The sequence below is a fragment of the Camelus bactrianus genome, chromosome 3 (genome assembly GCF_048773025.1).
Source record: "Camelus bactrianus isolate YW-2024 breed Bactrian camel chromosome 3, ASM4877302v1, whole genome shotgun sequence".
Lineage (NCBI taxonomy): Eukaryota > Metazoa > Chordata > Mammalia > Artiodactyla > Camelidae > Camelus > Camelus bactrianus.
In genome coordinates, this window is record NC_133541.1 from 50301516 (window position 1) to 50327689 (window position 26174).

At 42.5% G+C, this 26174-nt stretch overlaps 1 protein-coding gene across 3 annotated transcripts in view; it reads left to right on the plus strand.

Moving 5' to 3' along the window:
• Positions 1 to 26174, plus strand: part of ARHGEF28 (Rho guanine nucleotide exchange factor 28) — a 276756-nt gene that overhangs the window by 114745 nt on the left and 135837 nt on the right. For all 3 annotated transcript variants that reach the window (XM_074359759.1, XM_074359771.1, XM_074359768.1), the window contains 4 exons: positions 1641 to 1934; positions 19208 to 19391; positions 21739 to 21919; positions 25642 to 25714. In XM_074359759.1, coding sequence (XP_074215860.1) covers positions 1641 to 1934; positions 19208 to 19391; positions 21739 to 21919; positions 25642 to 25714 — 732 coding nt within the window. The remainder of the gene's footprint in view (positions 1 to 1640; positions 1935 to 19207; positions 19392 to 21738; positions 21920 to 25641; positions 25715 to 26174) is intronic.

Sequence of the window (26174 nt, forward strand, 5' to 3'; positions counted from 1 at the left end):
AATGTTTCGAAGTGCATCTGTAGTATATCTGTTGAATGCAGGGGAGAAGGAAGACAGTAAACCTGCAAACACAGACATAGTGAGAACTGTAACGATAACAAAGACCTTTCAGACCTACCTGGGTTTGGACACTGAATCAGTCTATTGTGCAATTTCTGGGACTTTGGACGATTTTAAGCAGTTCTCTCTCAGACCCAGTAACTCCCGTTCTTGTAAGAAAAACAAAGTCAAACCATGTTAACGGCATGGAGTTATACCGGCTGCCAGTCTCCTTGGCCCTGGCCTTGTGCTTTGGTGTTTATGTTGATAGTTTTTGTTGCATTTACCTTGGCTGCTTCTTGGTTTTCTCTCTTTTATCAAGCCTCTTATAGAGAAAGAATAAAAATACTAACTAAAGTGCCACTCCTAACATCAAAACATCTGTTTTGTCTTTTTCTTTACTTGCATGTAGGGGAATACTTCCTTCCCACTCCTCATGTGTCAAAGAAAATCTTTTTGATTATACTGTAGTTTGCTTAGAAGAGAGGGTTCTTTGATTTTAACAACTTCCCTGTAGACAAGGAACAGTCCCTATTTCTGGATCATAAATTTCCCCTGGTTACAACTTTGCCACGGCAACCTTTCCAGAGTACGTACAACAGATTTCTGAGGAGATACTGGACGTGTCTAGTCTGCGGGTGGGGGCTGCATTCTGCGTCTGTACCGTTAGACTGCTTTAAAGAGGCGACGATGTGAAAGTGGCAGCAGCTCTTGCCTAGCAAACGTGGGATGCTCTTGTTCCTTGAAGCCTTGCAGCATAGCCTTTGGAGAAAGGCTTTGGAGAATAAGGCAGAGTAAGGGCGATTTGTACCTATTAGCTGTTTGTCTGGGGGCCAGTGGTGGGTGAATGTTAACCCTTCTTCTGTCCAGCTCGGATTATCATAATCACAGAGGTTTGGTGGTAGTAATTCCTGGAAATTCTGCAAAGGATAACAGAAAAATGTACCTGGTTAGAAGTCCACCAACCTTGGCAAAATGAAAGAAGAGTGTAAGGAGGAGGGACAGGTAGCAGGATTAGGTGACCACCCACGAGCAGAAGTACTAAGAATACGTATAAGACAGAGAAGCCATTCTCACAAGTGGGGAGGCGGGCAATGAACAATATATGTGATGTTTCTGTTGAGTAGTATTTACCCACTCCAGTCACATTCGGAAGAATTCTGTGGAATTAGGGTAAACTTGTGTAACTTTGGTGCCATCTTATAAAACTAGCACCTAAATAAATATATAAAAATGTATGACTCAGAAGGGAATGCAGAGCAGGAAAGGGCAGTAGCCTTTAAGACAACAAACTTGAATGTGAGGGTTGGGGTTGAAGTACAAGGTGAAGTTAAGCCAAATAACAGTGGTAATGACAGGAGAATAGGCACCGAGATGCTCAGAGCTCATAACAGGTAGTTTGAAACTCAGGAGTCAGTGGAAGAAGCTGGGGTCCACTTTCATTTGGACCCACATGCTTGGCAGCATTTCAAGATAATTGGCTGCATTTTCTTTCTGTCTTGCTCGCCGGGAGCATGTGGTTTGCTTGGGCTAACACACTGGACACTGGGAGAGCATCTTCTGCAGACTCTGGGTGAACAGTTCACTGTCTTGTCGTCCAGGCCACAGGCTTCAGGAGACGGTGACGGTGTCTGTGTGCCTCTGCTCGGAAGGTTACTCCCCAGTGACCATGGGCTCCGACTGCGTGACCTACGTGGACAACATGGCTTGCAGGCTGGCTCGTTTGCTGGTCACCCAAGCCCATCGCCTCACAGCCAGTAGCCACCAGACCTTGCTGACCCCGTTTGCCCTGACGGTGGGAGCATTGCCTGCTCTGGACGAGGAGCTGGTGCTGGCTCTGACCCATCTGGAGTTGCCTCCTGGGTGGACTGTCTTGGGAAATTCTTCACTTGAAGGTGGGTCCTTACCAGAAAATTCAGATGTCTGCTCTCTGTGTGCTTTACAATTTGTTGCCTGTTTCCCTGGGTGGGTTTTCCTGCCTACTTTTGGCCCAAGCCTTGCACTGCTCAGGCTGGGTTCCCTGAGGTCCTGAGCCACTCATCTCTGTGCTGGTCGACGCCGCTCTGTTCCAGGAGGTGAAGAGCTTTGCCTCAAGGAGGGAAGGATTTTTCCTTTGTGGCCAGCTGCTTTGGGCTGTGGCTCCACTTCCCGTGGTGTGCTTTCTTGTTGTAAGAAGGGGATATTGGTCCCCTGTTTCCGAACAGGTAGAGTCATCAAGCAAGGAAGAGCAGGCAGTCAACTCCGTGGACCACTGAGAAGAAATGTGGCTATGCGGGAAATGTAATGAATACATTGACATCTTTGAAAATGTCAGTCACCGAGAGCATTCATATTACTGCATTACACTAACTTTCGAAATTACATCTGGATGCCCCTTGTTTACTAAATAGACTCTTAGTATCGTTAATTAGACTCCTAAAACCATTTGGTGTCTGTGTATGAGCAGAGATATAGATGTATGTAAAAAGCTCATACTGTGCACAAAACTACGCTGTTCAATAGATGCTACTTATGGTGATTACAAATAACAATTTCACTGAAGATAGAAACGGTGCTGTGCATTTTATTGAATATAAGCATATACTATTTCTGGGTTTGTTTGTTTGTTTTGACTTCAGTTTTGTGGTTATGTGGTGCTATTTTTAGGAGTTTCTGCTTCCTGATAAATTCTGGTTACAGATTGGTTTAAATTCGATCATGGATAAGATTAAATGCACTTGTCATGAGAGGGGATCTCCATTTCTTTCCTTTAATCAGGGTTATACTAAAACTCTCCTGGGCACTTAAGGATGCTTCTTATTTCTTAAGACCTTGGAAGTCACAAGCCTAGTTCAGCACTGAGCTATGCCCGACTCCCATGTGCTGTGCTTAGCTGTGGGGTAGCTGATTGGCATGAATGAAGGGGTGGGCTTCCTGAGGGAATGGGTGGTGTCTGTTCTGCTCACCATTATCCCCAAGAACCTAGCCAAGGGCTTGCCACATAGTGTGTGCTCAAGAAGTATTTGAATGAATGAGGCGTGTATCCTGAGATCTTTAAGGAGTTGCATATCCTAGATATCACTGTTGTAATTCTCCCATATATAGGAGGAAAAATGTTTTCTGGCTAAGGAACTTTGTTCATATGTATATACATACATGTATTCATTTGTGTATTCACACATGTAGTACATATGTTCATTCATATGTATGTACATATAAATGCACGTATATATGTGTGTGTGTGTGTGTATATATATGTGTTTTCTGGATAAGGAACTTGATTCACTTAAGCCTCCTGGCTTTTAAAACAAATTCTGTCAATAATGTTGGAGAGTATTTTATATTTTAGAAGGCAGACTTATTTTTTAAATTGAAGTACAGTTGATTTACAATGTTGTGTTAGTTCCAGGTGCACAGCAAAGTGGTTCAGTTATACATATGTATATATATTCTTTTTCAGATTCTTTTCCATTATAGCTTATTACAAGATGTTGAATATAGTTCCCTGTGCTATATAATAAACCTTTGTTTTTTATCTATTTTATGTATGGTAGTGTGTATATGTTAATCACATACTACTAATTTATCCCTCCCCCCTTTAGTAACCATAAGTTTGTTTTCTATGTCTTTGAGTCTGTTTCTGTTTCATAAATAAATTCATTTGTATCTTTTTTTTAAGATTCTACATATAAGCAATATCATATGATATTTGTCTTTCTCTGTCTGACTTACTTCACTTGATATGATAATCTCTAGGTCCATCCATTGTGCTGCAGATGGTGTTATTTCTTTTTATGGCTGAGTAATATTCCATTATATATATATACGAGATCTTTTTTATCCAGTCATCTGTCGATGGACATTTAGGTTGCTTCCATGTGTTGGCTATTGTAAATAATGCTGCTATGAACATTGGGGTGCATGTATCTTTTCAAGTTAGAGTTTTCTCCAGATATACGCCCAGCAGTGGGATTGCTGGATCATATGGTAACCCTATTTTTAGTTTTTTAAGGGATCCCCAGACTGATCTCCATAGCGGCTGCACCAATTTACATTCCCAACAACAGTGTAGGAGGGTTTCTTTTTCTCCACACCCTCTCCTGCATTTATTATTTGTAGACTTTTTGATGATGACCATTCCGATTGGTGTGAGGTGACACTTCATTGTAGTTTTGATTTACATTTTTCTAATAAATAGTGATGTTGAGCAGCTTTTTATGTACCTGTTGGCCATTTGTATGTCTTCTTTGGAGAAATTTCTGTTTACATCTTCTGCCCATTTTGCGATTGGGTTGTTTGTGTTTGTGATAGTGAGCTGTATGAGCTGTTTTTATATACTGAAAGTTAAGCCCTTGTCATATGTCACATTGTTTGCAAATATTTTCTCCCATTCCATAGATTGTCTTTTCATCTTGTTTATAGTTTCTTTTGTGGTGCAAAAGCTGTTAAGTTTAATTAGGTCCCATTTGTTTATTTTTGTTTTTATTTCCATTACCTTAGGAGACAGATTAAAAAAAGATATTGCTGCAATTTATGTCAAAGAATGTTGAAGGCAGACTCATTTTGACGAAGACATAAAGCTTTCATAATTTCTTACTAGTCACCATACTCAAGGCCATAAGTAAAGAGCCTTAAAGGCTCATGGAGCGGCAGGTGCAAGTCAGTGACAGGGCCCTTTTCCTCAGCATAGCAGCTTGAAGTCTGCAGTGGTTCAGTCTGTGCCTCTGCAAAACAACAAATTGTTGAAAGTTATGAAACTTCATAACTGCATGTGAACAAAGAGCCTCCACACTGGGATTTATGTTACCCATATGCTATGTTTATTTTTCACCCCAAAATTTAGAAGTAAGTTAATATTTCCTAATCTTCAACCTTTGCACTGACAATAGCATATACATACAGTTTCCTGCTGGGAGTGTATGCTTAGTTATTGTTGCTGATAAATTCCACTTCCTGTCTTCTAGTTCACTGATTTTTTTCTGCTACTTGACCTAGTTTGTCATTGAACCCTTCTATTGAATATTGATTTCTATTTGGTACTTTTAAAACATTTTCTGTCTCTTTTTTGAAATTCTCACTTTGTTCGTGCATTGCTGTCCTGACCTCAGTGAGCATCTTTATGCTACTTTGAAGCCCCTATCAGATAAGTCACTTATCTGCATTAAGATGAGTTTCTGGAGATGTATCTTGTTCTTTGGTTTGGAACTTATTCTGTTTCTTCATTTCCCTGTCTCCCTGTGTTGTTTTCTGTGCATCAGATAAAACAGACATCTCTCCCAGTCTTGTATAGACGAACCTTATCAATCAGCCCAGCCTGAGCTCCTAGTTGCCTCTTAAACCTTTGTGATAGTTCAAGTTGCTGTCTTTGCTCTTAGTGGCTCCCAGTAGTTGAGTGTGTGCCAAGACCCATCCATGTCCTAAAGGGGAGGATCTCAGCCAGCACCCAGATGCAGACTGATTAGAAGGCATAAGATGGAATAGTATGCAATCTGATCTCTTCTAGGGAAAGACTGGGAGATGGTGTTTTTTGCTTGCTCCCTCTGTGCAGAATCTTGGAGGGGATGGTTGCAGCGAGTGCTTTGTGCAAACACATCAACAGCTGCTTCTTCATCCACAGTGGTCCTGTGAGACTTGTGCATGCACGCCCCTTTGGCTATCAAAGCCAGGTGATCTGGGGACCAGTGGCAGCCATAAAAGCTGCTCCTTCTAGAGAGAGGCTCGTGACCTGGCCTTTGTTGTTGGAGTGAGCTGGACCAAGGAAGTGGGAAAATTGCCAACTGACTTCCTTAGAGAGTCACAGCCAGCCCCTAGCTGCATGCTAGTTAGAAGCTAGCCCCCCAAGGCAGCAGCTGATGAAGTAAACAATCAAATCTCTTCCAGGGAAAGACTGGTAGAGGGCTTTCTGCCTGCTCCTTCTACACTGAGCCCTGGGGAGATAGCCATGGTGCATGCTTGTGTGCCCATCAAGAACTGCTTCTTTATTTGCCAAAGTCCTGTGGGGCTCATTGTTGACTTTCAGAGCTGGGTGTTTTGGGAGCCCATCTCTCAGGTGAGACTCTTAAAAGTTGGGATACTCTATGTACAATGAAACTCCTTCACTCCTTCACCCCTCCTGATTGTATGGTGCTGTGCTGGGGGTGGGGTTTATGGCCAGAGTGTGTCTCAGCCTTTCCTACCTATTTCAAGGTGGATATTTTCTCATTCACCTTTTATGTAGGAGTCACTCAGCTAGTTAATGGAGTGCTCTCAGTGGGAATTGCTCTGTGTGTAGCTGTACATTTGGTATTTCCATGGGAGGAGGGACATTCAGGAGTCTCCTATGTCACAATCTTGGTTTTTTCCCTTCAATTTTGTAGTTTTAATCTAAGCACTTTAGAATCTCTTATGTGCTCAGTTCATCTTCTTCTAGCATATATGTTTTATTTAGTGTTGCTTGTCTTTGAGGCAGATAAATTATAATAGCAAGGTAACAAATGAACTGTGGCATGTGGCCCACTGGAGTTTATCATGTGTTAATGGTAATAGCATCGTAAGTGGAAAACAGTTTTTTTTTCCCTAGTAATTCTTTCTCCTAAGACCTATCCCAAAACTATTTAAAACCATACTATTCACATTTACTTAAAATTCTTTATTTATACTTTTTTGTGGGTACAAAGGATGCTATGAAATGAGTATTAATTGATTTCTGTAATGATTTTGTTGTGAAAGATTCTGATGGAAGTCTTCTTGTGAAGTATTATTGTATTTCTGTGCATTTTATAATATATCCCTCATTTTTCTTTCTTTTCAATTACTGAGAGTTATCAACAGGGCCTGAGAGCCTGTAGAAGGGGCCAGAGTCTGAGCAGAGTACTGTGTATTGTAAAGAAAAGCAGAGCCTTTCTTTGGCCCTGCTTGTTACTCACATCATTACTCACAGTGCAACTCAGTTATTGTCCTAGGGAAGGAAATATCCTGTTTATTTAATTTTGTGCTATAAATAAAATTGGATTTCTATTTCATAAAATTAAACCCATTCTTTCTGTGAAATAGCTTTTATGATAAAAGCTTTTGCAAGGCCTCAGGACCTCACATTTACAGTAAAACTTTGAGTAGTAATATTATGTCCAATAAAATCACACGATTAATTTATCTTTTGCTTTGGATTTTTTGCTTGTTTGTTTTCTGGACAGAAATCTTTTCTCAGAGATTGGCATAATTTTGACAATTAGGTTAACTAGCATCAAATATTCTGTTTTATTCTGTTGGTGCTCAGATAACTTGAATTAAAGTCTTCCCTTCCTGCTCAGTCAGATTACTTCCTTTCACATGTGTGTCCAGAAGCCTGACATGGCTGGCAAGCACCAGACTTCCCATCACCAGTGCGGAGGCTGCCATGTGAGTAAAGAGCCCACAGGGACTACAGATGCCATCTCAGAGGAGCGATGGTGCTGCCCAGGGGAACATAGTAACTCCTACCCATCCTATGGAATTAGGTAGAGCTTGTCCTGGTTATGCTTTCTGATTTAAGGGAAAAAAGCACATTTACTTAAAAAAAAAAAAAAGTCATATGAAGTCTCTCTCACAGCCTATATTTACACTTACAAACCAATATGTAGCAAGAATGTGCAGATTCAGCACATTTTCTGCTAAAGTAAATTTCTGTAGTGAAAAATGAATGTGGCCTTTTTTGCAGTTCTCTAGGTAGAAGCACTTCATATGTTTAAAGTCTCCTTATAGGTGGAAGTTCTTTGTTGTGGAAGAGATAGACCCTCTTCATTATACCAGTTTTAAAGGCAGGACAACCTGGGTTTTTCCAGCTTTATTAAGGTATAATTGACATATATCATTGTGTATGTTTAAGGTGTGCAATGTGTTGATTTGATACATTTATATACTGCATATGATTACCACCATAGCATTAACACCTTCTTCCCATCACGTAACTACCATTTGTTTTCTTGTGGTGAGAACATTTAAGAAAGGTGACATCACAAATTGAATCTGTAGAGCAAATATATTAACATTTTTAATAAAGCAAAGAAAATGTTATCTGTTTGATTGCTTTACCAAGTTTAAAGAGTTAGACTTTATTCCTGCCTTTAGAGTTGATTCTATAAGTGAAAGAAGTTTGTAGGGTCAGCCAACTGAGCTTTTGAAACTTTTCTGCAGGGCTGTCTTAGGTGTAAACACGGCCAGTGTGTTTAGGGAGCCAGCTTCTCATTCTGTAGATGTATGGTTGGTTGGAGAGCTGTCCCCAAAGAGAACCAATGGGTGGAATGGGTAGGACCCACTGACTGGCTTAGAGAATTCATGATTTTAATTATTAATTCCAAAGATCAGATCAAGAGTATGCTCCTTTCCTTGCAAGTACAGCAGTGGAGTCATAGCAACCATAACATTAACCTTGAATCCAGAAATTAGAGAAATGGTGCGTTAGTTGCAGAATACATATTGTAAGGGCAAGTCCAAGTGGCATCTGTCTGTGTAAAAGCAAGTCACAATGTAATGAATAGTGACTTAAAGGAGAAGCAGAAACCTCAAGGACCACAAATTTAATAGATAGGTTCTGCTGCTGCTAAGAAAAAGGGTGGTTAGCATGATGCTCTGCTTTATTAAAGGGGTCTTTATAAATTCCCATTGAAGGAGACTGATTTTCTGTATTTTACAACTAGTGGGGGGAAAAGGAAAAGAAATGCAGGTGACCAAAAGGACTTAGGAAGAAAGTTTATAAGACTGGGGGTTATCCAGTGACTCTTAAGAGGTGTCTTAATTGTTTAGTGTTCCCTTAAGGAGTTTAAAGAGCAATCATAATATTTCTTATCTGCAGAAGAAGCCATTAAGTGAGAATTAACAGCTTATTATCAAAGGTTCAGTGGCATTGCCAGTTTTTCTGTGACCTCTACATCTTGCTTCAAGGCACAGGCCCGGAAACATCACCTTTCTAGGCAATGAGGGAAGGGACTGTGTGGGCCAGCAGTGTTGGATGGAGGAGAGTATGTGCTTATCTTTCTTTGAATAGAGGAAAGAGATCTGTAACCAGTATGAAGCAAGGTTTGTTTAACACCTGAAACGCACCTTGGCTGGTGTTTTTTATCCTTGAATGCAATTTGCCAGCTGTAGAAATAAAAGCAGAGGAAACAGAGCGAGGCTCAGCAGCAAGGCCCTGTTGGTTGACCCCCACCTGTGCGCCAGGTCTGATGAGCCAGGGGGTGGTACACTGAGTTTGAAGGCTTGCTTGCCATCCCACGGACTGTGTGAAATGTCAGCTTTGTCTTTCTGCCCCAAAGCTTTGTACTAGACAGAAAGTTTGAAATAACATCAGCTGAAGTCCTACCAGTGGATAGGAAACCCATAAAGGACAGATCTGTTACAAAATACAAGTTTTAAGGCTTTTTTTTTTAAATTTTGAAGGGATTTTTAAATTAATGCATTATGAGTATCAGCTAATTCTGGTTTTATGTTTTTCTTGGAAACCTTGACATTTTTAAGCAGTTGTGTACACACTCAGTGTGCACTTCTGATAGTATCTGTTGAGGCAGACATCACCAAGCCCTCTTCTGACATTTAAAGCTGGTGTTATATTCCTTCAGTTGCTAAGGTAACCCGCTGGATGACTGCTAATGGTTTAGAGACCGTATTCTTAAAGACAGATCCCATGGTAAATGGGGGTACAATGGTTTCACAGTACTTAGCCATACACACGTACACAAATGTGCGCCATTTGTGAAGTTTTAAAACCCTTAACCTAAAACTGATTTCTCCATCTTCCATCCCTTTTTTTAGCTTTCATTTTTTAAGGAATAGGTTTTCTGGCAGTAAAGGGTTTAATAAAGAATTGAACTCTTAATAAAAGGACGTTTTTTCCCCGTCACATCATTTGGACTTATTTTTCAGTTAAGTCAGTAAACTCTGCTTAAGCACATTCTGTTTAAGGTATGAAATTCTAAGGGAGAAAAAGCAGCTTGAAGTCTTTAAAAAGAAGCTTCTTACAGGGTACCGATGGCCCTGAGACTGGAATAGAGAGTTATATATTTACTCTCACACCTGAGAAATAGAGGATAGGGTTCTATTTGGGTTATTTCTGGTTATTTTCTCCCTCTCAGAATTTTCAAGGAAAAGAATGTAAGTGGAAGCTTCTATTTTCAAACTCCCTAATGTGTTTCCCAAAGGATTCAAGACAGTGGAAGCTTTTGAAATTTACCTCTGGGTGGCAGTGTCCATCCCTCGCTTTTCTCCTCTGGAAACCCTTCAGATGTGCTGGGGTGCATGGGGCAGCTTCGGCTGCACACAGGAGACTAAAAGGGAATTTGAAAGTGACCATAGCCAAGGATTCCCTTAATATTTGAGTAAAAAAAGTTAAGATTTTGCTTTCTTATGGACTGCTTTCATAGAGTTTGAATGCTGGCAGCTGCCCTTGCACTACTTTATTTAAAAATTAATGAAACATTGGTTTTAAATCTATCAGTGCTTAGAGGCTAAAAGGCTGATGGTTGAAGAAGATGGGTGGGCGAGGCCTGGGGAAGGGGCGGGCTGTGAGCCAGAAGTGATGGGGTGTCTCAGGGAAATGGCCAACCCTGTGTCCTGGTGCAGACCCCCTTCCCTTGGCCCCAGTGAACATTACGGGGCCTTGCCTGGGCTCTTTCCGATACAGGCCTTGATGTGGGCACGAGGCTGTAAGGTGCCCTCCAGATCTTCTGTAATTCTGCCTTAGCTTTTAGTTTGTAGTGATTTTCACATGCCCACTTTCTCTTCCCCACATCTGTGGCTGTAGCAGCTTTGGTTTTGCAGGTTTATCATGAGAGGGTGTGTGTGTGTTTGTGACCACGTGTGTGTGGAGACAGATGAGGCCGACATCTGGAGTGGAGCACACGCCAGGCCCTTAGGATTGGTGAGGCTTAGTTTCCTTCTGCTTGCTTTTCCTCTCTGTTTGTTGATTTATTCAAGTTCTGTCTTTTCTGCCTTTCTCTTCTTGGATTTGTCTTCTTTTACCTGATTATTTCTTTGCCTGATAGGAGGTGTAATAGTAGGAACTTGAGTTTTGGAGAAAGAGAAACCTGCGTTCAAGTCCTTGATGCTCTATTTACTCCGAGTGAGCTTCGGCAGTTAATTGCACAATTGTGTTGAGCCTCAGTTTTGGTCCCAGGGAAATGGGGCAGGTGAGTTTCTGCCCCTGCCTTGTGCAGTGCCTCTCAGGATTAAATGAGGAAATGCACATAAATTGCTTAATAAATGTCAGATGGAGGTAAGGACTGCCACGGCCCGGTCCTCATGGGCACTGAGCAGGAATGAAGTAGAGGTGTTTGTGGTGCTGCATTTCCATTCATGCACAGCGGCTGCCACCTGGACTTCTGGTTAACTTTCCCAGCCTTCCACCCCTACTCTCATCCCAGGTAGGCTGTGTCTATATACTGATTACCTGTTTGGTTTATCCCATGTACCTCCTCCTCCTCTCACCAGAGAGAAGTTGCCTCTGTGCGGAAGGAGAGGATAAGGTCTCCCAGTAAAGTTGTAGCTCAGACCCACAAAGGCTGATATTTCTTGGTCTGGGCTTGGTGCTCTGGCTTTCAGTGCAGCCAGTATCCTGGTTGTGCTTGAATTCGGACTCCTAATGCAAGCTTAAGAAGGCTGTTTCCAAGATATGATGAGTCTATGCTTTTTCTGCTTGTCACTAATAAAATTAGACTGCAATGTGTTTTCATTTGTTTCCCAAACAGAACAGGGTTCTGGGAAGGTCAGTTGGGAGACTGCCTGGGAATTCCACAGGCCCCCGTGTGGGGTGTGGGGAGAGCAGAAGACTGCCTGGTGCATAGGAGGCTGTCAGCAAATATCTACTGAATGAATGATTGGTGGATGTGACTCAGAGCCTTGAAGACACATTAACAAATGAGAAAAATCTATTGCACAGGCTGGCCAAGAGGGTATGACAGAATTCCTGCTTACAGCACCGAATGACCGCCTGCTGCCCAAGGCCTGGGTCTGCAGCACATTTGCCCTAATGGCACAGCTGGTGTCTTACATGGATGCAATTGTGGCATCTCTTAAGCAGATGGCTAGTTCCCTAAAATTATGATTTTAACCAGAGGAAAACTACTTTCACATATGCACGTTTCCATTTAGTGACTGTTCATTCTATTTTTGTATTAAAACGATCAGACAAATGTGTGCAACTGGTGAGTCCCGTCAGTTAGTTCTTGGGAACCCTGTCCCTGTGTTATTTTCATGAGCACCCCCCTGACAGTCCTGGGTACTAGGCTGAGCAGATAGTCCTTTCCTTTACAGATCAAGCTACTGAAAGCTTGAGAATTGAGTAATCTTCCCCAAGCTCCATCCCAGTAAGTGTCCACCTCCAGATCTTTCAGCTCTTTAATCTGCTCCCTTTGCACTATACAGTTTTGTGTCTGGATTCTCAATATCTTATGTTGATGCCCACACTGTATAATTCAGTCTGGAAATGCCTCCAGATTGTTAAGGCTAGAAATTGGATTGCCATCTTTGAGTTCTGATAAGGACTTTTTAGTGTTTCAAGTGATTGAGCACTAGTTCCACAAGGTAAACTACAACCAACCTGTATGAGATGCAAAATCCACAAAGTACATTCCAGTATCGTGTATCACATTGTGAATTTTCTGGAATGATTGTGTGGTTGGTGTTTTCCCAGATTTTCCATTGGAGGTTGTTGTAACCTGAGTGTCTTGAACGTGCCTGATGCAGAACAGAAGTTTCAGGTGCTGAAACCACCCATGAGCTTGTTTCACTCCTCTCCTGCCTTTGGGCTTTGTGATCCTGCCATGTTGGTGTTGTGCTCCATGCGACGTCCTGTTTCCATATCTTTCCTACAAGTGTGTTTATATTTTCAGTTCCCATCCTAGACTCACCAACCTCTGATCTTCTGTGTGGAAGGCCAGTTTGTCTAAACACACACCAGAGCCCTGACCAGACTCCCTAAAGGGAAGATGCGGTAATGCACAGCCTCTCCTCCCGTTCTCACTGAGAGTCCCGGAAAATACCAGTGGTTGTGTGTGATGTTCATGCCAAGTAGTCTCTTCTACCCCCCATGTACATTTTTGCTAGTATTTTTTCATTCTCTTTACTTTTTGCTCATCAGTTTTGATATTTTACAAATGTCTGTAAATTTTCAAATCATGCTGCAATCATGATGTAGGGTGGCTAACCTGTGGAGCAATTTCCTTGTAGTTCAGATAGTTTCCTTGTTTCTGTTCATACTCTTTGTGTCTAAGCCTAGAGCTGTAGTTTACCAGACAGGATTTCATGGGCCAGATGTTTATTTTGTTCCAAAGTGAGCTGGCTATATGCTTCCCAAAGACAAGGATCATGCCCAACTTTGTGTCCATGGGGCCACGCCTATGGTAGTAGTTTCATTCAGTGTTTATCCACCAAATGGTGCACAAACTGAGACCTCCATGAATATATATGTGGCTTTGGAAACAGAGTAGAAGTTATTTTAATGGATTGTATTTGTATAAATTAAAAATTATGTTTTGTTCATAAACTTACAGTGTTGAATACACTTCAGTGGCTCCACTCAGGAGTTATGAAACATTAGAAACCCTACAAAGTAAAAGTACTTCTGAAAAGTACTTCTTGTTTAAAAGTATCTTTGGCTTCTAGATTATTGTCCCCATCACATTTTAGTTTTAATATTTTGCTCAGTGTTTAAAACCATATCCTGGCTTAGCAGCAAGTGATGTAGATTAAAAATAACTTATAAAAGTCACAAACTTTTTTTTGGCCTTATTCAGGGGTGGGTTTTTTTAGCTAATAGATCTAAAGAGATGATTGGGGAGATAGTGATATAAAAAGGAGGCATAGATAGAGATTTTGTTAACCGGTTATTTATTAAAAGTAGCAAATCTCAGTGGGGAAGGTATAGCTCAGTGGTAGAATGCGTACTTAGCACACAAGAGGTCCTGGGTTCAATCCCCTCCATTGATAAATAAATAAACCAAATTACTACCCCCACCATAAATAAATAAGTAAGTGAATAAATGAATGAATGAATGAGTAAATAAATAAATAAATAAATAAATAAGTAAATACATACATACATACATACATACACCTAATTACCTCCCTCAGGAGGAAAAAATAAAATAGCAGATCTCAACCCTGGATTCCCTTCATTTGGGAATCTTTAGCAAAGGTTGATGCTTGGGGCCCACGGCAGAGTTTTAATTTTAATTGTTCTGGGGAGGGCCTTGAACCCAACTATGTGGAGGGAATGGGGAGAGAGAGGGAGAGACATACAGACATCACTGGACCCCAGAAGTACTAACACGCCTCACTGTTCCCCAGTCGCATTGACAACGTCTTTCCCATCAGAGGTGTTACGCTGCCTGTTACAGCAGCCGCTGCCTTGCTTTTCCTTTGAGTTTCACTACCTGTGCATCCCTAAATAACATGGCTTAGTTTCCACTTTTTAAAACTTCTTATTAATTAACATACTCTGTATTCTTTTGTGACATTCCCCCTCAACACTGTATTTCTTAGTTTCTTCTCTGTCAGCCTGTAACTCATTTTTAGTGTTAGAATACTAGCATAAGATTAGGTTATGCTACTACTTACTCTGTTGTTGGTGGACATTAAGATCCCTTCTATTTTTGACCATTTTATATTTTTGTGCCTGTTTCCAGGTGCATACAAAGCGTAGTCTTCACTCGGGTTTATCTGTAGGAGTGGAATTGCTCGGTTGTAGGACGTTAGTTTCTTAGAATTTGTTAGATTGTGCCACTGTGTTTTCCACAGTGGTCGTGCCAGTTTACATTTCCTCTAGCAGTGCATGTGAGTTCCTTTTCAGTCTTCCAACCTGAATTTCTTACTACCTTAAAGGCTTAGTCGGCCCCTGTGTAGGTATGATAATGGTCCCAAATTTGGACTGACAGTACATAACATCACTTTTCCTTACTGACAACCAAACTGGCCATCCCTGCTCTTGTGCCTCTCCTGGTGTGTGCTGTATTTTGTGGATCCTTGATCCCCCAAAATCAGGGCGGGGATGAATACTCCTAGGACCTTGAGTCTCTGATGTGACAGCCTCGTTCTCCAGGCAGAGACACTGAGGTGCGGCAGAGTGAGCAGCATGGGCTTCGAGGCTCCTTCCCTGTCTGGGGCAGATGAAGCCCACTTCATGCTGTGACGGGAGTGTTTATTGAATGTCCCAGCCTGCTCTGTTCCTTTTTGTGTCTGGGGGATCTTGTTCCAAGGATGTTACAGGTCACACCTTTTAATGTTTTCCATTAGAGTAATTATTAGTAATTCTGTTTCCGTTACATTAGTTCGGATAACTCCTGGTACCAACAAAGCAGGAAGGGACAAATTTATTTGGTTAAAAAAAAACCCCTTCATTTTAATTAAACACCCCCATGTCTATTAAATTGTAGAACCCCTTCCCATAGCTTGTTTTGCTACCTCCTGTTACGAATCTGAAATTCTATAACAAGCAGAATGATGGATAATGCATCACGATGTTTCCTCTTTTAGGCTGTTAGCCTGATTGTAGGCGCTGAACTTTTTTGCTGAATGAGAAAGCTCTTTCTCGAACATTTTGAGGAGTTTTTTGTTTTCTTCAACCATCAGAAGATCCTCTTTTCCCCTGTCTTCCCATCTGCCCAGAAGGAGGGTAGATATGGAGGGAGGGAGAGTGACGGCAGTGAGCGTTCAGTCCCACGTGTGTGCTGTCCTCTCCTGTTGAACATGACGCTGTGAGGATGGAGCCAGAAAGGAGAGAACAGGGAATTGGACTAGCAGAACAGGGCTGGGAAGTTCTCCTGCTGGAGGAAACACGTTCTCCCCATGGTCACACATCGGTCAGGTTGGGTAGAGTGAACTACAGCCCAGTTTTGAGGGTATTTAGGGCATTGCTCCAGGCACCTTAGGGAGTACCATGTAAACGGTTGACACTGTACTGCCTTTATCAATGGTATAATGTTTAAAAGGGAACCCAGAGGGTTTAGATATTCCCTTTTGGTCATATTTTTCTTGGAAGAAAACTATCCCATTTAACCGTGGGCATTTCTCACCAGGTTCAGACTGAGATCTATGACTTAGAAATTCTATCCTAGTGTGGCTGGTGGCAGTCTCATGTTGACTGGCTTTTGGGCAGTGTACTGGTGTGCTTGCGTGTGTGTGTGCGTGTGATCCTAACAAGTCTCTTCCTGATTATTTAAGAAGGAAAAAATGTAACTGTTATCAAATATGTCTTGTAGGGAATCTATTAAGAATAGAAACCCTACTTTCTAATAAAATGAGTTTGAAAGTCAAAAACTTAAAGGATAAAATAAAGTTCTTTAATAGCTGTTGTAGAAAACTAAAAATAGACTTACCGTTTAATCCAGCAATCTCACTCCTGGACATATATCCAGAGGAAACTCCAGTTTGAAAAAATGCATGGACCCCAATGTCCATAGCAGCATTATTTACAATAGCCAACACATGGAAGCAACTTAAATGTCCATTGACAGATAACTGGATAAATAAGATGTGGTATATACATACAATGGAATACTAGTCAGCCATAAAAATTATGAAATAATGCCATTGGCAGCTACATGGATGGACCTAGAGATTATCATACTAAGTGAAGGAATTCAGACAGAGAAAGACAAATACTATATATCTCTTATATATGGAATCTAAAAAAAATGACACAAATGAACTTACTTACAAATCAGAAAGAGACTCACAGACATAGAAAACAAACTTACCGTTACCAGGGGTGGGGGAAAGAGGTGGGGAAGGATAAATTGGGAGTTTGGGATTAGCAGATGCAAACTACTATATGTAAAATAGGTAAACAACAAGATCCTAATGTAGAGCATAGGGAACTATGTTCAATATCTTATAATAACCTATAATGAAAAAATATGAAAAAGAATATATATGTGTATAACTGAATCACTATGCTGTACACTGGAAATGAACACATTGTAAATCAACTATACTTCAATTTAAAAAATAGCATTTGGAAGATATCAAGTATATAGAACAGACGTCTGGCAGAGGAGCACTGCTTTGTCTGTTTTCAGATGTTTTGGCATTTCAGATGTCATTTTCCTCCGTGGAGGCGGATCTGTGCTGTGTCACACGGATGATGGAGCAAGTGCACAGTGAAGCCTGTGACATTTCACTATGAGGGTTCATTCACATATTTGAAATAAGAGGCCTTAGGTTCATTGATCTAGATACAGAAATAATATAAATCAATAAAAAATGTAAGCTGAGCAGTTTTCTTTTACATCCACGTGCACTGGAGTATTTCCTTCTGATGGTTTCAAATTAAGAGTTGTGTTGGAAGCTGGCTCCCCATATCTCATCAGCACAGCCTGCTGGTAAGACAAAGCTGGGTGTGTTGCCTACCCTGGCAAGAGGGAACTCCACCTCCACTGAGCCTTAGCAGCATCTTGAATTGGGGAGACAAGATTTGAATTGATGGAGAACTTGAAGTTTGGTTTAATGAGGGTCTTTGAATGCAGGGGGGGAATGATGCCAGGGTGGCAGGGAAGACAGTTGGATTAGGACTGGATAAGGATCATGATATAGTAGTTAAGGATTGGAGTTTTAGGGCTTAAACTGTCAGTCCTTCCTACTAGAGTTGATGGGCCTTGGAGGAAATTCCTATAATGAATCATCAGTCATTTACCTTGGCAAGAGTCTCCTAGACTAGTGAAGTTGTGCTAACGAAGACGATGGAATAGCAAAATCATGTTAGTGTGGGCAGTAAGCTGTGTGGAGAAGTAGGTAGTTTCAGTCTTTAGTGGCCAAGCTGTGTGGGAATACATAGTTTGTGTTCACAGATTCTAGTCAAGAGGTATCAGTGGCAGAACTCAAGATGCCAGCTGCTCCACATAACAGCTGTAGCCGTGTATTAAGAGCTGACTTTCCTGGGTACTCATCGGGGAAAGAGCCACTGATCACTTATTCATTCAATGAGCAATATTTATAGAGTACCTACAGGTGCCAGACACTGTGCTAAGATAAAAGTCAGGAGAGGTCCTACCCTCTTGGGCATTTCGCCCCATGTGGTGCAGCGTTCTCTGCATCTCCTTCACCTCGCACACGGTCAGTGATGTTACTTAACTGGAGGCTGTGTATGACCCAGAGTGTAACTGTGTGCTTATTCTGACAGATCTAGAGTGTTAGGATTTTCGTGTTCAGTTGTTAAGGTGTGCCTTGGTGTCTATGGGGTTCTCGGGCCTCAGTTTTTTTTTTTTTTTTTAATGTTAGCAAAGGTATTCTTTTACATGTTCCCAATGTAATGTTTATCGTGGGCCAACTGCGTTCCAGACTCTGAGTCACTGCAGTAGAAATGCAGGTGTACAAACTCTATATAAATTAGGCAATTTAAACATACACAAATAATTGGTATTTTTAACAGTCAGTTGCCATTCAACTCAGTAAGTACTGAGCGACTTCAGTTTGCTAGGTATTATACTAGGTGTCAGGAGCGAACAGCTTCCTGGGTCCCCTCAGCCTGTAAGATGACATGGTCAGGAAACAGCCATGAGGCACAGCCGTGAGCATCAACAGTGCAAACCCAGACCAACCAAGAGCCGCCTGTCAAGGGGCACATGGAAAGGCACAAACCGCGCTTTTTAAGCAAAGCACTGGGGTGGCTTTGGCAACACTGGAGTAATCCCAAGATCTACTAGGAGGGTGAAAGCACCTCTGTGGTGTTTGAGGGAGACCACGGACTCACATTTTCTGGACATGTGCAGCCCATTTCTGTCCTTGCTGCTGGTCTGGGGAGGAGCATGTCTGCAGACGAAGGGTGGAAATGGAGGCTCCTTGACACTTTTGGCCTCTGAGAGCCTGCGCTGTGGGGGTAGCAGCATTTCCTTACAGGACACCTTGGAGACTGGCGATGTCTGTGTCCAGAGGATGGTGTGCTCCTATCCCTTGTTTTCCCTGGATGAGCCCTCTGAACTGGAGTGGAAGGTGAGGGGGGCGTGCACCACAGTGGGTAGAGCAGCATCGCGGAGCTGGCCCCAGCACCTGCTGGCTCCCTGACCTTGCACAAGCCACTTGACCTCTCCACATCTGTAAGATGCGGTGTCTGCACTAGATGCTTTTGATGGTTCCTTCCAGCTCCTACGTTCTTACAATTACTGTTCTCACTCAGACAGTGTCTTTGATACAATATATGGCAGCCCTTTCAGACAGAGGAACTAATACCCCATGTTTTTCTTTTCAGTTTCTCTACACAGGGAGTCTGTTCTGCACCTGGCTGTGAGATGGGGCCTTGCCAAGCTCTCTCAGTTCCTCCTGTGTCTCCCGGGGGGCGTCCAGGCCTTGGCTCTACCCAACGAGGAGGGTGCCACACCATTAGATTTAGCTTTACATAGCGGACACTCCCAGCTGGTTGAAGACATCACAAAGTGAGTGTGGCTACTTGACAGATTCTCTCTCAGTCTGTTTCTTTAAAGTCTTCCAAGCATTATGGAAAAATTAAAATAAGCAAACCACAAGCTGACATTGGTTTATATTTTACCACTAGTTCCCAGGTATGGAGTACAGATATGCATATCATACACAAACAGATACACAGATATATTTGGTATAACATTCATGGGGGAGAGGGAGTAGGGAACCATGTCTTAAAAGGTTGCATGGGGGCTGTTACAATAAGAAAAAAAGCTGAGAAACACTAGCCTAACCCCTGCTTCTCTTTCAGGTTTTAGCTTAAATATCACCTCTTTAGCGAGGCCTTCTATGTGTGGTCTTTTTTACAATTATGATTAATTTATAACATAAATTGTGATTAAAATTATTAATTTACAATATAAATCATAACTTATAACTTTATATATAGTTATCATTTATTTCATATATGTCTTCATCCTAAATCATTTGAGGACTGAAACTATTTCTTTTATGCACTGCACACATTCATCTAAAAGAGTATGTTTTTGTTGAATCAAAGAGTAACAGACAGGCCTTAAGATATTGTGAAGCCAGTGGGCTGGTTTTTAGGATCTAGAAATAATGTAAATGAAATAATTTGTCAGTTATAAAGTTCTCTGTGTTGGTGATGTTACCAACACTTTTAATGTTTGTTACTTGGACTGGTTCAAACTGGTCATTATACTTACTTATGAATGGAGGAACCCTATATAGTGATTTCCTTGACTTAACATGTGGTTAAAAAAAAATAAATGGGAAACCACAATGAAAATTACACAGTACTACATAAATATTAAATATCATCTGTGATATTACAGGTGTGCCTTAATGGACTGGTTTTTCTCACTCTAACTTATGGTTATATGTTACATAAACTGATGTTGGAGTAGAAGTTGCAGCTTTCTGATTGTTTTTGTCCCCACTCGGTCAGATGACCACCAACTAAGGGAAGAGCCCACCCCAGTGGGATTGCCCTTGTCTTTGCTCTAATGTGACCCCGGTTTCTTTAGTGGAGAAGGGCAAGGCAGGACCTCTTTGACTTAGTCATTGTGGATAGTTCAGGGTGACATCGAGGACCTGGAGCCTCGCTTCTTCGCCTTTGGTAGCTTTGTATCATTCTGTTGTGTCCACACCAGAGGATGATGTGAGTTTTAAAAGTTTACACATCTAATAAACGCATTCATGGATGAGATTGAAAGTAGACTGTAAGCTAAATTTGATTCTATGATGGAGCTTCCATTTTCCAAATTAATAGTAAGAATCTTCTTGCTCAGGCTGAGTCCATTTACTTCACTGGCTTGTTGTTGGCATGGGGAGTTGTCTTCTAGAAGATTCCAGAGTCCCTGCCAGTAATTGTGTGAAGAGCTTGGGGAGATGCTGCAAATTTTAGAGTATAGGTGCTCTCAGTGAATCTCTTTTGGTCGCTCCACATGGTGGAGATAACATTCATTTGGTTGGAAGTATACTGTATTTTTGTAAAGCAAATGCTCATTAACAAAATGAGGTGATGGAAGAAGAGGAAAGGGGCAGAGAACGACTTCTGTGATGTGAGGGACCTGGGAGCATCCGTGGGGCTGTGACAGCAGGCGAGGTGGGCTGCTTTCTAGGAGCACTAGCACTCCCTCCTGAGGCCCCTCTTCTGTTGCTATTGCATGACCTATAAGCCACCTGGAATATTATGCTGCTAACCGCGAAGCCTCCATAGAGCTAATAAATGTGCAGCTGTTCTTAGCCACAGCAGAGCAGAAAATAAGTTGATATTTGAGAATTTAGTTTGGGAATATTGTTTCTTTGTTTATGAGTGGATTCAGGAATATCACACGATCAAATTTATGCACGTTTTAATGAGCATGAGAAGATGATTTACAGCAGTGGGCCAGTGTGTTATGACTGTCTCACTTGTTTGTAACATCCAAGCCTCTCCACGCTCCCTGGAGATCATATCTGTTTTCCACTGTAATCACCTAATCAACTGTTGGCTGCCAGCTGATTTATCCTCCTGCATGTGGTGCTGTTAAGGCAAGAGGTGTCTTCTCAGATTAAAAGGAGAATGAAATATCGAGGTAAAGTACAGTATTTAAAAGTCAGTACTGTTGCATTGATTATATAAATCTTTAAAGCATATAATGTATGTGAATGGGTTTTCAACTGACATCTTCTCAAGGTGGGAAAAGAAAGATGGCGTTATTAGGATCTGTTCACAAGATCTTCTGTACCTATTGTCAGTAGGTGTCTTTTGTGGATCGTTGGGCCAGTTGGGCTTGTAATATCAGGGGCAGTGAAGGGTACTGAGATCGGTGGTTTTGATTTGTGATGTTTCAGCTTCCAGGGCAGGCGGTCCCCAGGCTTCTCCCGGGTGCAGCTCAGTGAAGACGCCTCCCTGCAGTACATTCACTCATCAGAAACACTGACCCTGACGCTCAACCACACAGCCGAGCATTTGCTGGAGGCGGATATTAACCTCTTCAGGAAGTACTTTTGGGATAGAGCCTTTCTCATCAAGGTTTGTGCCCCTTTACTGTTGTATAAGGGACAATAACTCATGCTCCTTAAGAGTGCAGACAGCAGATTCAGGATTTTGGGAACAGTACTTTTGGGGTAGTACTTTCTTTTTTTCTGATGGGACCTTGGGGGACACGGATTGGAAACTGGTAGAATGGCACCAGTAGAACGACGGTGATTTTGTAATATTTTGGTGGTAGAAAACAGTAATTTCTGTAACATTGTTTCCTGTATTTTCCATGAGCCAGCATCACTGGCATTGGATTTTAATACTCCAGTATTGGATTTCCTATTAATTTATTGACTGCATTGTAATTCTTATCTAAAGCAGTTGCCTTTAGGGTTATTTTATTTTAAAATGAATGATATCTTCTTCTGGGATTTCTTAAGATATAGCCAAGCATTTGTTTCTGAGTGAAGATTCTTCTTGGATGGGGACTGGTCACCCAGACATCAGCATTGAGTGCTAGCATAGCACACCCCACCTCAGGCTTTAAAACGGTTCATCTTCATTATTTTTATCTTTTTGTAGAATCTTGAAGACTAAAGAATATTCACATATTTTAATTATTAGTAAAGCAGAACGTTATTTCTAGTAAAAGGGCTTCAGTCAGCCTCGTGGACAGTGCTCAGGGGTATAATGCGTCCACTCACCGGATCGGGTGACGCCCCCACTCCCTTTCTCAAGCATGTCCACGAATAAGCACCAGTTTCATGGCTGCATAGGTTTTACAAAGTAAACAGTCTGTTTAAAAAACTGATCATTGTTATTTATCAGTTTGACTTTTGTGAAATGTTTGCTTTGTGTAACTGAACTAAAGATTTAGCCATAAACATTATTTATTGGAGATGATTGCTTACTCTGTATAGATTTTTATTAAACAATTAAAATGGAACATGCTCTTCAGAGTATGAACCACCTCCCTTTGTTGGGTTTTGGGAAGTCAGTGTATAATTTTCTAGCATACAGTATTTCCTCATTTTGCTTCAGGGTACTTGTCCTTTAAATATACAGAAACCCTCAGCCATCCCCGTGGCTTCTCACCCAGAAGCCCAGCGGTGGATATTCCAGCCCGGCAGAGGCTTGGCCTGGCCACACAGCATTGCTCAGGGTGAGCTCCGCCACCTGCAGCTTCAGAGGGGCAGAGCTCAGCAACCTTGCGTGTCCGTGGAGGGGACCCTCAGACCGCAGCAGGGTGCCTGGTGACAAAGCTTCTGCAAAGGGTAGAGCATGCTCTACATACAGCAAAAGTTCTGGATGTTTGTTTCATTATGAAAACCTCCAGCGTCTTAAGTTGGATTCATGATTTCTCAAAACACTTTTGAGATAAGTATTACTAGTGACCTTGGGAGAGACTTGGGACGATTAAATCTAGATGCTTTAATAATTTATGGTGGCACGTTTTACAATTACAAAGACTGAGTGAAGATTATTTTCCAGTTTCTTGGAGATTGTCATTTTATGAAAAACACTTGATGAATCATTTGCAGTGGGATGACCTTGTGTCCCAGGTGTTGACCCTCCTTTTTTTCCCTTCCAGTCCTGAGCCATGTGGCAGGGTAGTGAGTAGGGAGACCGGGAAGGGCACAGGGCTGAGATTCCTTAGGACATGGTGATATCGTGACTTATAATAAGAAATATATTTGGTCTCTCTCTGATTCCTGGCACTTTTTCCATCTGGCTATTCCTGAGTTATATTCTTTTATAACAAACCGGTAAGCTGATAAGTGAAATGTCTCTGAGTTCTGTGAACTGCTCTAGCAAATTACTTGAACCCAAGGAGGGAGTTGTAGAAATACCTCATTTATAGCCAGTTGGTCACAAGTCCAGGGAAATGTAAGCAGGTGGTAATTGTTACATAGTTGTCCACAATAAAGCTTTACAACTTGGGGTAAAAAATGTGAATGTATATATGGTAATAAAGCATTTGTGCTTTATTAAATCTTAGATATCTAAAAAGTCTGTTTTTATATAGTAGCTGTAGACAGTGACTGGGATCTGAGAGGCGTGTATTCTCAGTGGGCCTCAGCGTGCCCTCAGTCTTGCCAGGATGCATCTTCAGTCTCAGGGTTTGGGTGTTGCCCAGTTATCTGCAGCCTTCCAGAACGATGACAGGAAAGCCCACTGCAGAAACCTGGTTTTGCTGTACCATGTGCAAGAGCTGTTCAGGGCATCCCATTCAGAAGTCAGACTTGCTCGGAGCTGTGACCAGTTCATGTTATCAAGCTGTGTTTCAGCTGACACTGGTGGGCTGGTCATTTGCAATAAATACTAAATGTTAAAAACCACAGGTTGGTGCTAAATATCCAAACTGTAAAGATAGTTACTAGGAAATTAAATAGTCGGCAAAATGCCAGCTATCTCTTTTTATCGTGTTTTAGTTCTCTCCTCATAACAAAGCTTTTTCTGTGAGTTGGAATGCTGATTATTTAGTGCTAGAACTTGTTAGCCAGGAAATTTAAGTGTTCTAAAGTTGTATCCAAAATTATTCACCAGCATAAAAATTAAGTTTTGATACAGCCCATTTACAAAACAATTATTTCCTTATTTCAGGTTTTGCTTTGTAATTAGAACCAGCGTTGCCTGATGCGCTTCTCGCAGAGGCTTGGCAGTTGCCTTTATTGAAAGACTAGGGCGTGGGGTTAAGACTGACCCCCGGTAAGTGCGTGGGGCCAGTGGCTGTCTTTGGCCCTGAACCTGCGTGGTCAGCCCTCGTTCAGCCCCAGGTGCTCCTGCTGCCATCTCCTTAGCATCTCCCCGACATCCCTGCTCTAGTCCATCCATCATCCCATGGCCGGCCCCAAAAGAGAGAGCACCGTGTCCTGGGAATCAGGCTGGGGGCAGCTAATAGCCACAGAGGGTAGGTGCCTGGGTACTTCTTGTTCCCTGCCCCTTTGTGTTTTGGTCAATTATGTATATTTTCATGTCCTTTTTGCTCTGGACTCAGGATGTTTGGAAATAGTCACAAGCAAGGCAGTTGGTACACGGAGCTTAGTCACAGGCTCAGGGGAGCCAGGGGTCTGTGTCGCTGGTAGGTTTCCCTCCCCAGTTGGCTCGTGTGTTTGTTGTGGAACATATACTGACGCCATCTTGGGCAGTTTTTGACACATCAACGCACATTTCTCTCTCTTCACATTTTCACTGGCTGTGGGGAACCCATTTGAAAACAAACAACCGAGGGCGCTCAGGGCAGCTTCTGCCCAAGGCTCACACTCGGTGTCAGCCAGGGACGGCCTGCATCCGCTTGGGCGTCCGCGTGGGCCAGCTGTCGCCCGGGGCTTGCGCTCCTTGGGGTCCTGCCCCCATCTCCAGGCCCCCAAGCCCTGTGTCTTAGGGTGTGGATGGAGGTTGGTCCAGGTGGGCCGGTGCATAACATGGCAGCGTTTCTTTCAGGTTTCAGCACTTTCTGTCCTGTCTCCTTGCTGGGTCTTGTGTCATGTTCCTGAGAACCTTCCGGTGGGGTGACGTGGGGGAGCAGCGAGGACGAGTGGCAGGGGCGGGTTTGGCCCATGTCTATGGTTCCTCCCATCGCCCCTCACGTCATCCCTGGGTGCTGCTGACGTGTTCTCCCCACAGCTGACTCACCTGACCTGTCCTCACCGCCCCAGGCCGTGCCTCTGGCCTGTCCCAGCCCTGAGATCTTTGATTGTGATTTTCATCTCTTGTTACGTATATGAAGCCTCAAAAATTTCCAGTAATTTTTTTTTTCCTTCCTTTCTTAGGCTCTTGAAGAGCAAGAAGCTAGGTCAGAGGAAAAACCAGATATGCCCTCCAGTGCTGCAGAAACCGCAGAAGGTAGGCATGCATGCTCCTTCCCCACCTCGGAGACCAGAACACATTCAGGACTGACTTGTTAGCTGGGCGTTGACGTGTGTGGTGGAGGAGCGCAGAGCCCACGGACTGAGAGGCAAGATCAGGGTGGTGGGGTACAGCGAGGCCCTGGCTCCTCCAGCAGCGTTGAACCAAGGTACCGTGCTTTGCCACTTTTTACTCAGCATTTCCTGGGTTCCTCCCACAGTCCTGATGTGAGGGCCCTTTCCTGACACTCAGAGAGTGTGCTCCTCATTTCCAAGTTCAGTTTGCTCCTTCCATTCAGTCCTCCATCACTCACCTGTCCTCCGGCTTGTTCCACCTCTGTGGAGCTCCTGCTCTCTGCTGGGTGCGTGGGTCTTAGTGGACGGAGGCTGTGGCGGTATCTATGTTGTCATGAGGTCTGGAGAGCACTACTGTCATGTAGAGGTGAGGGATTGGGATG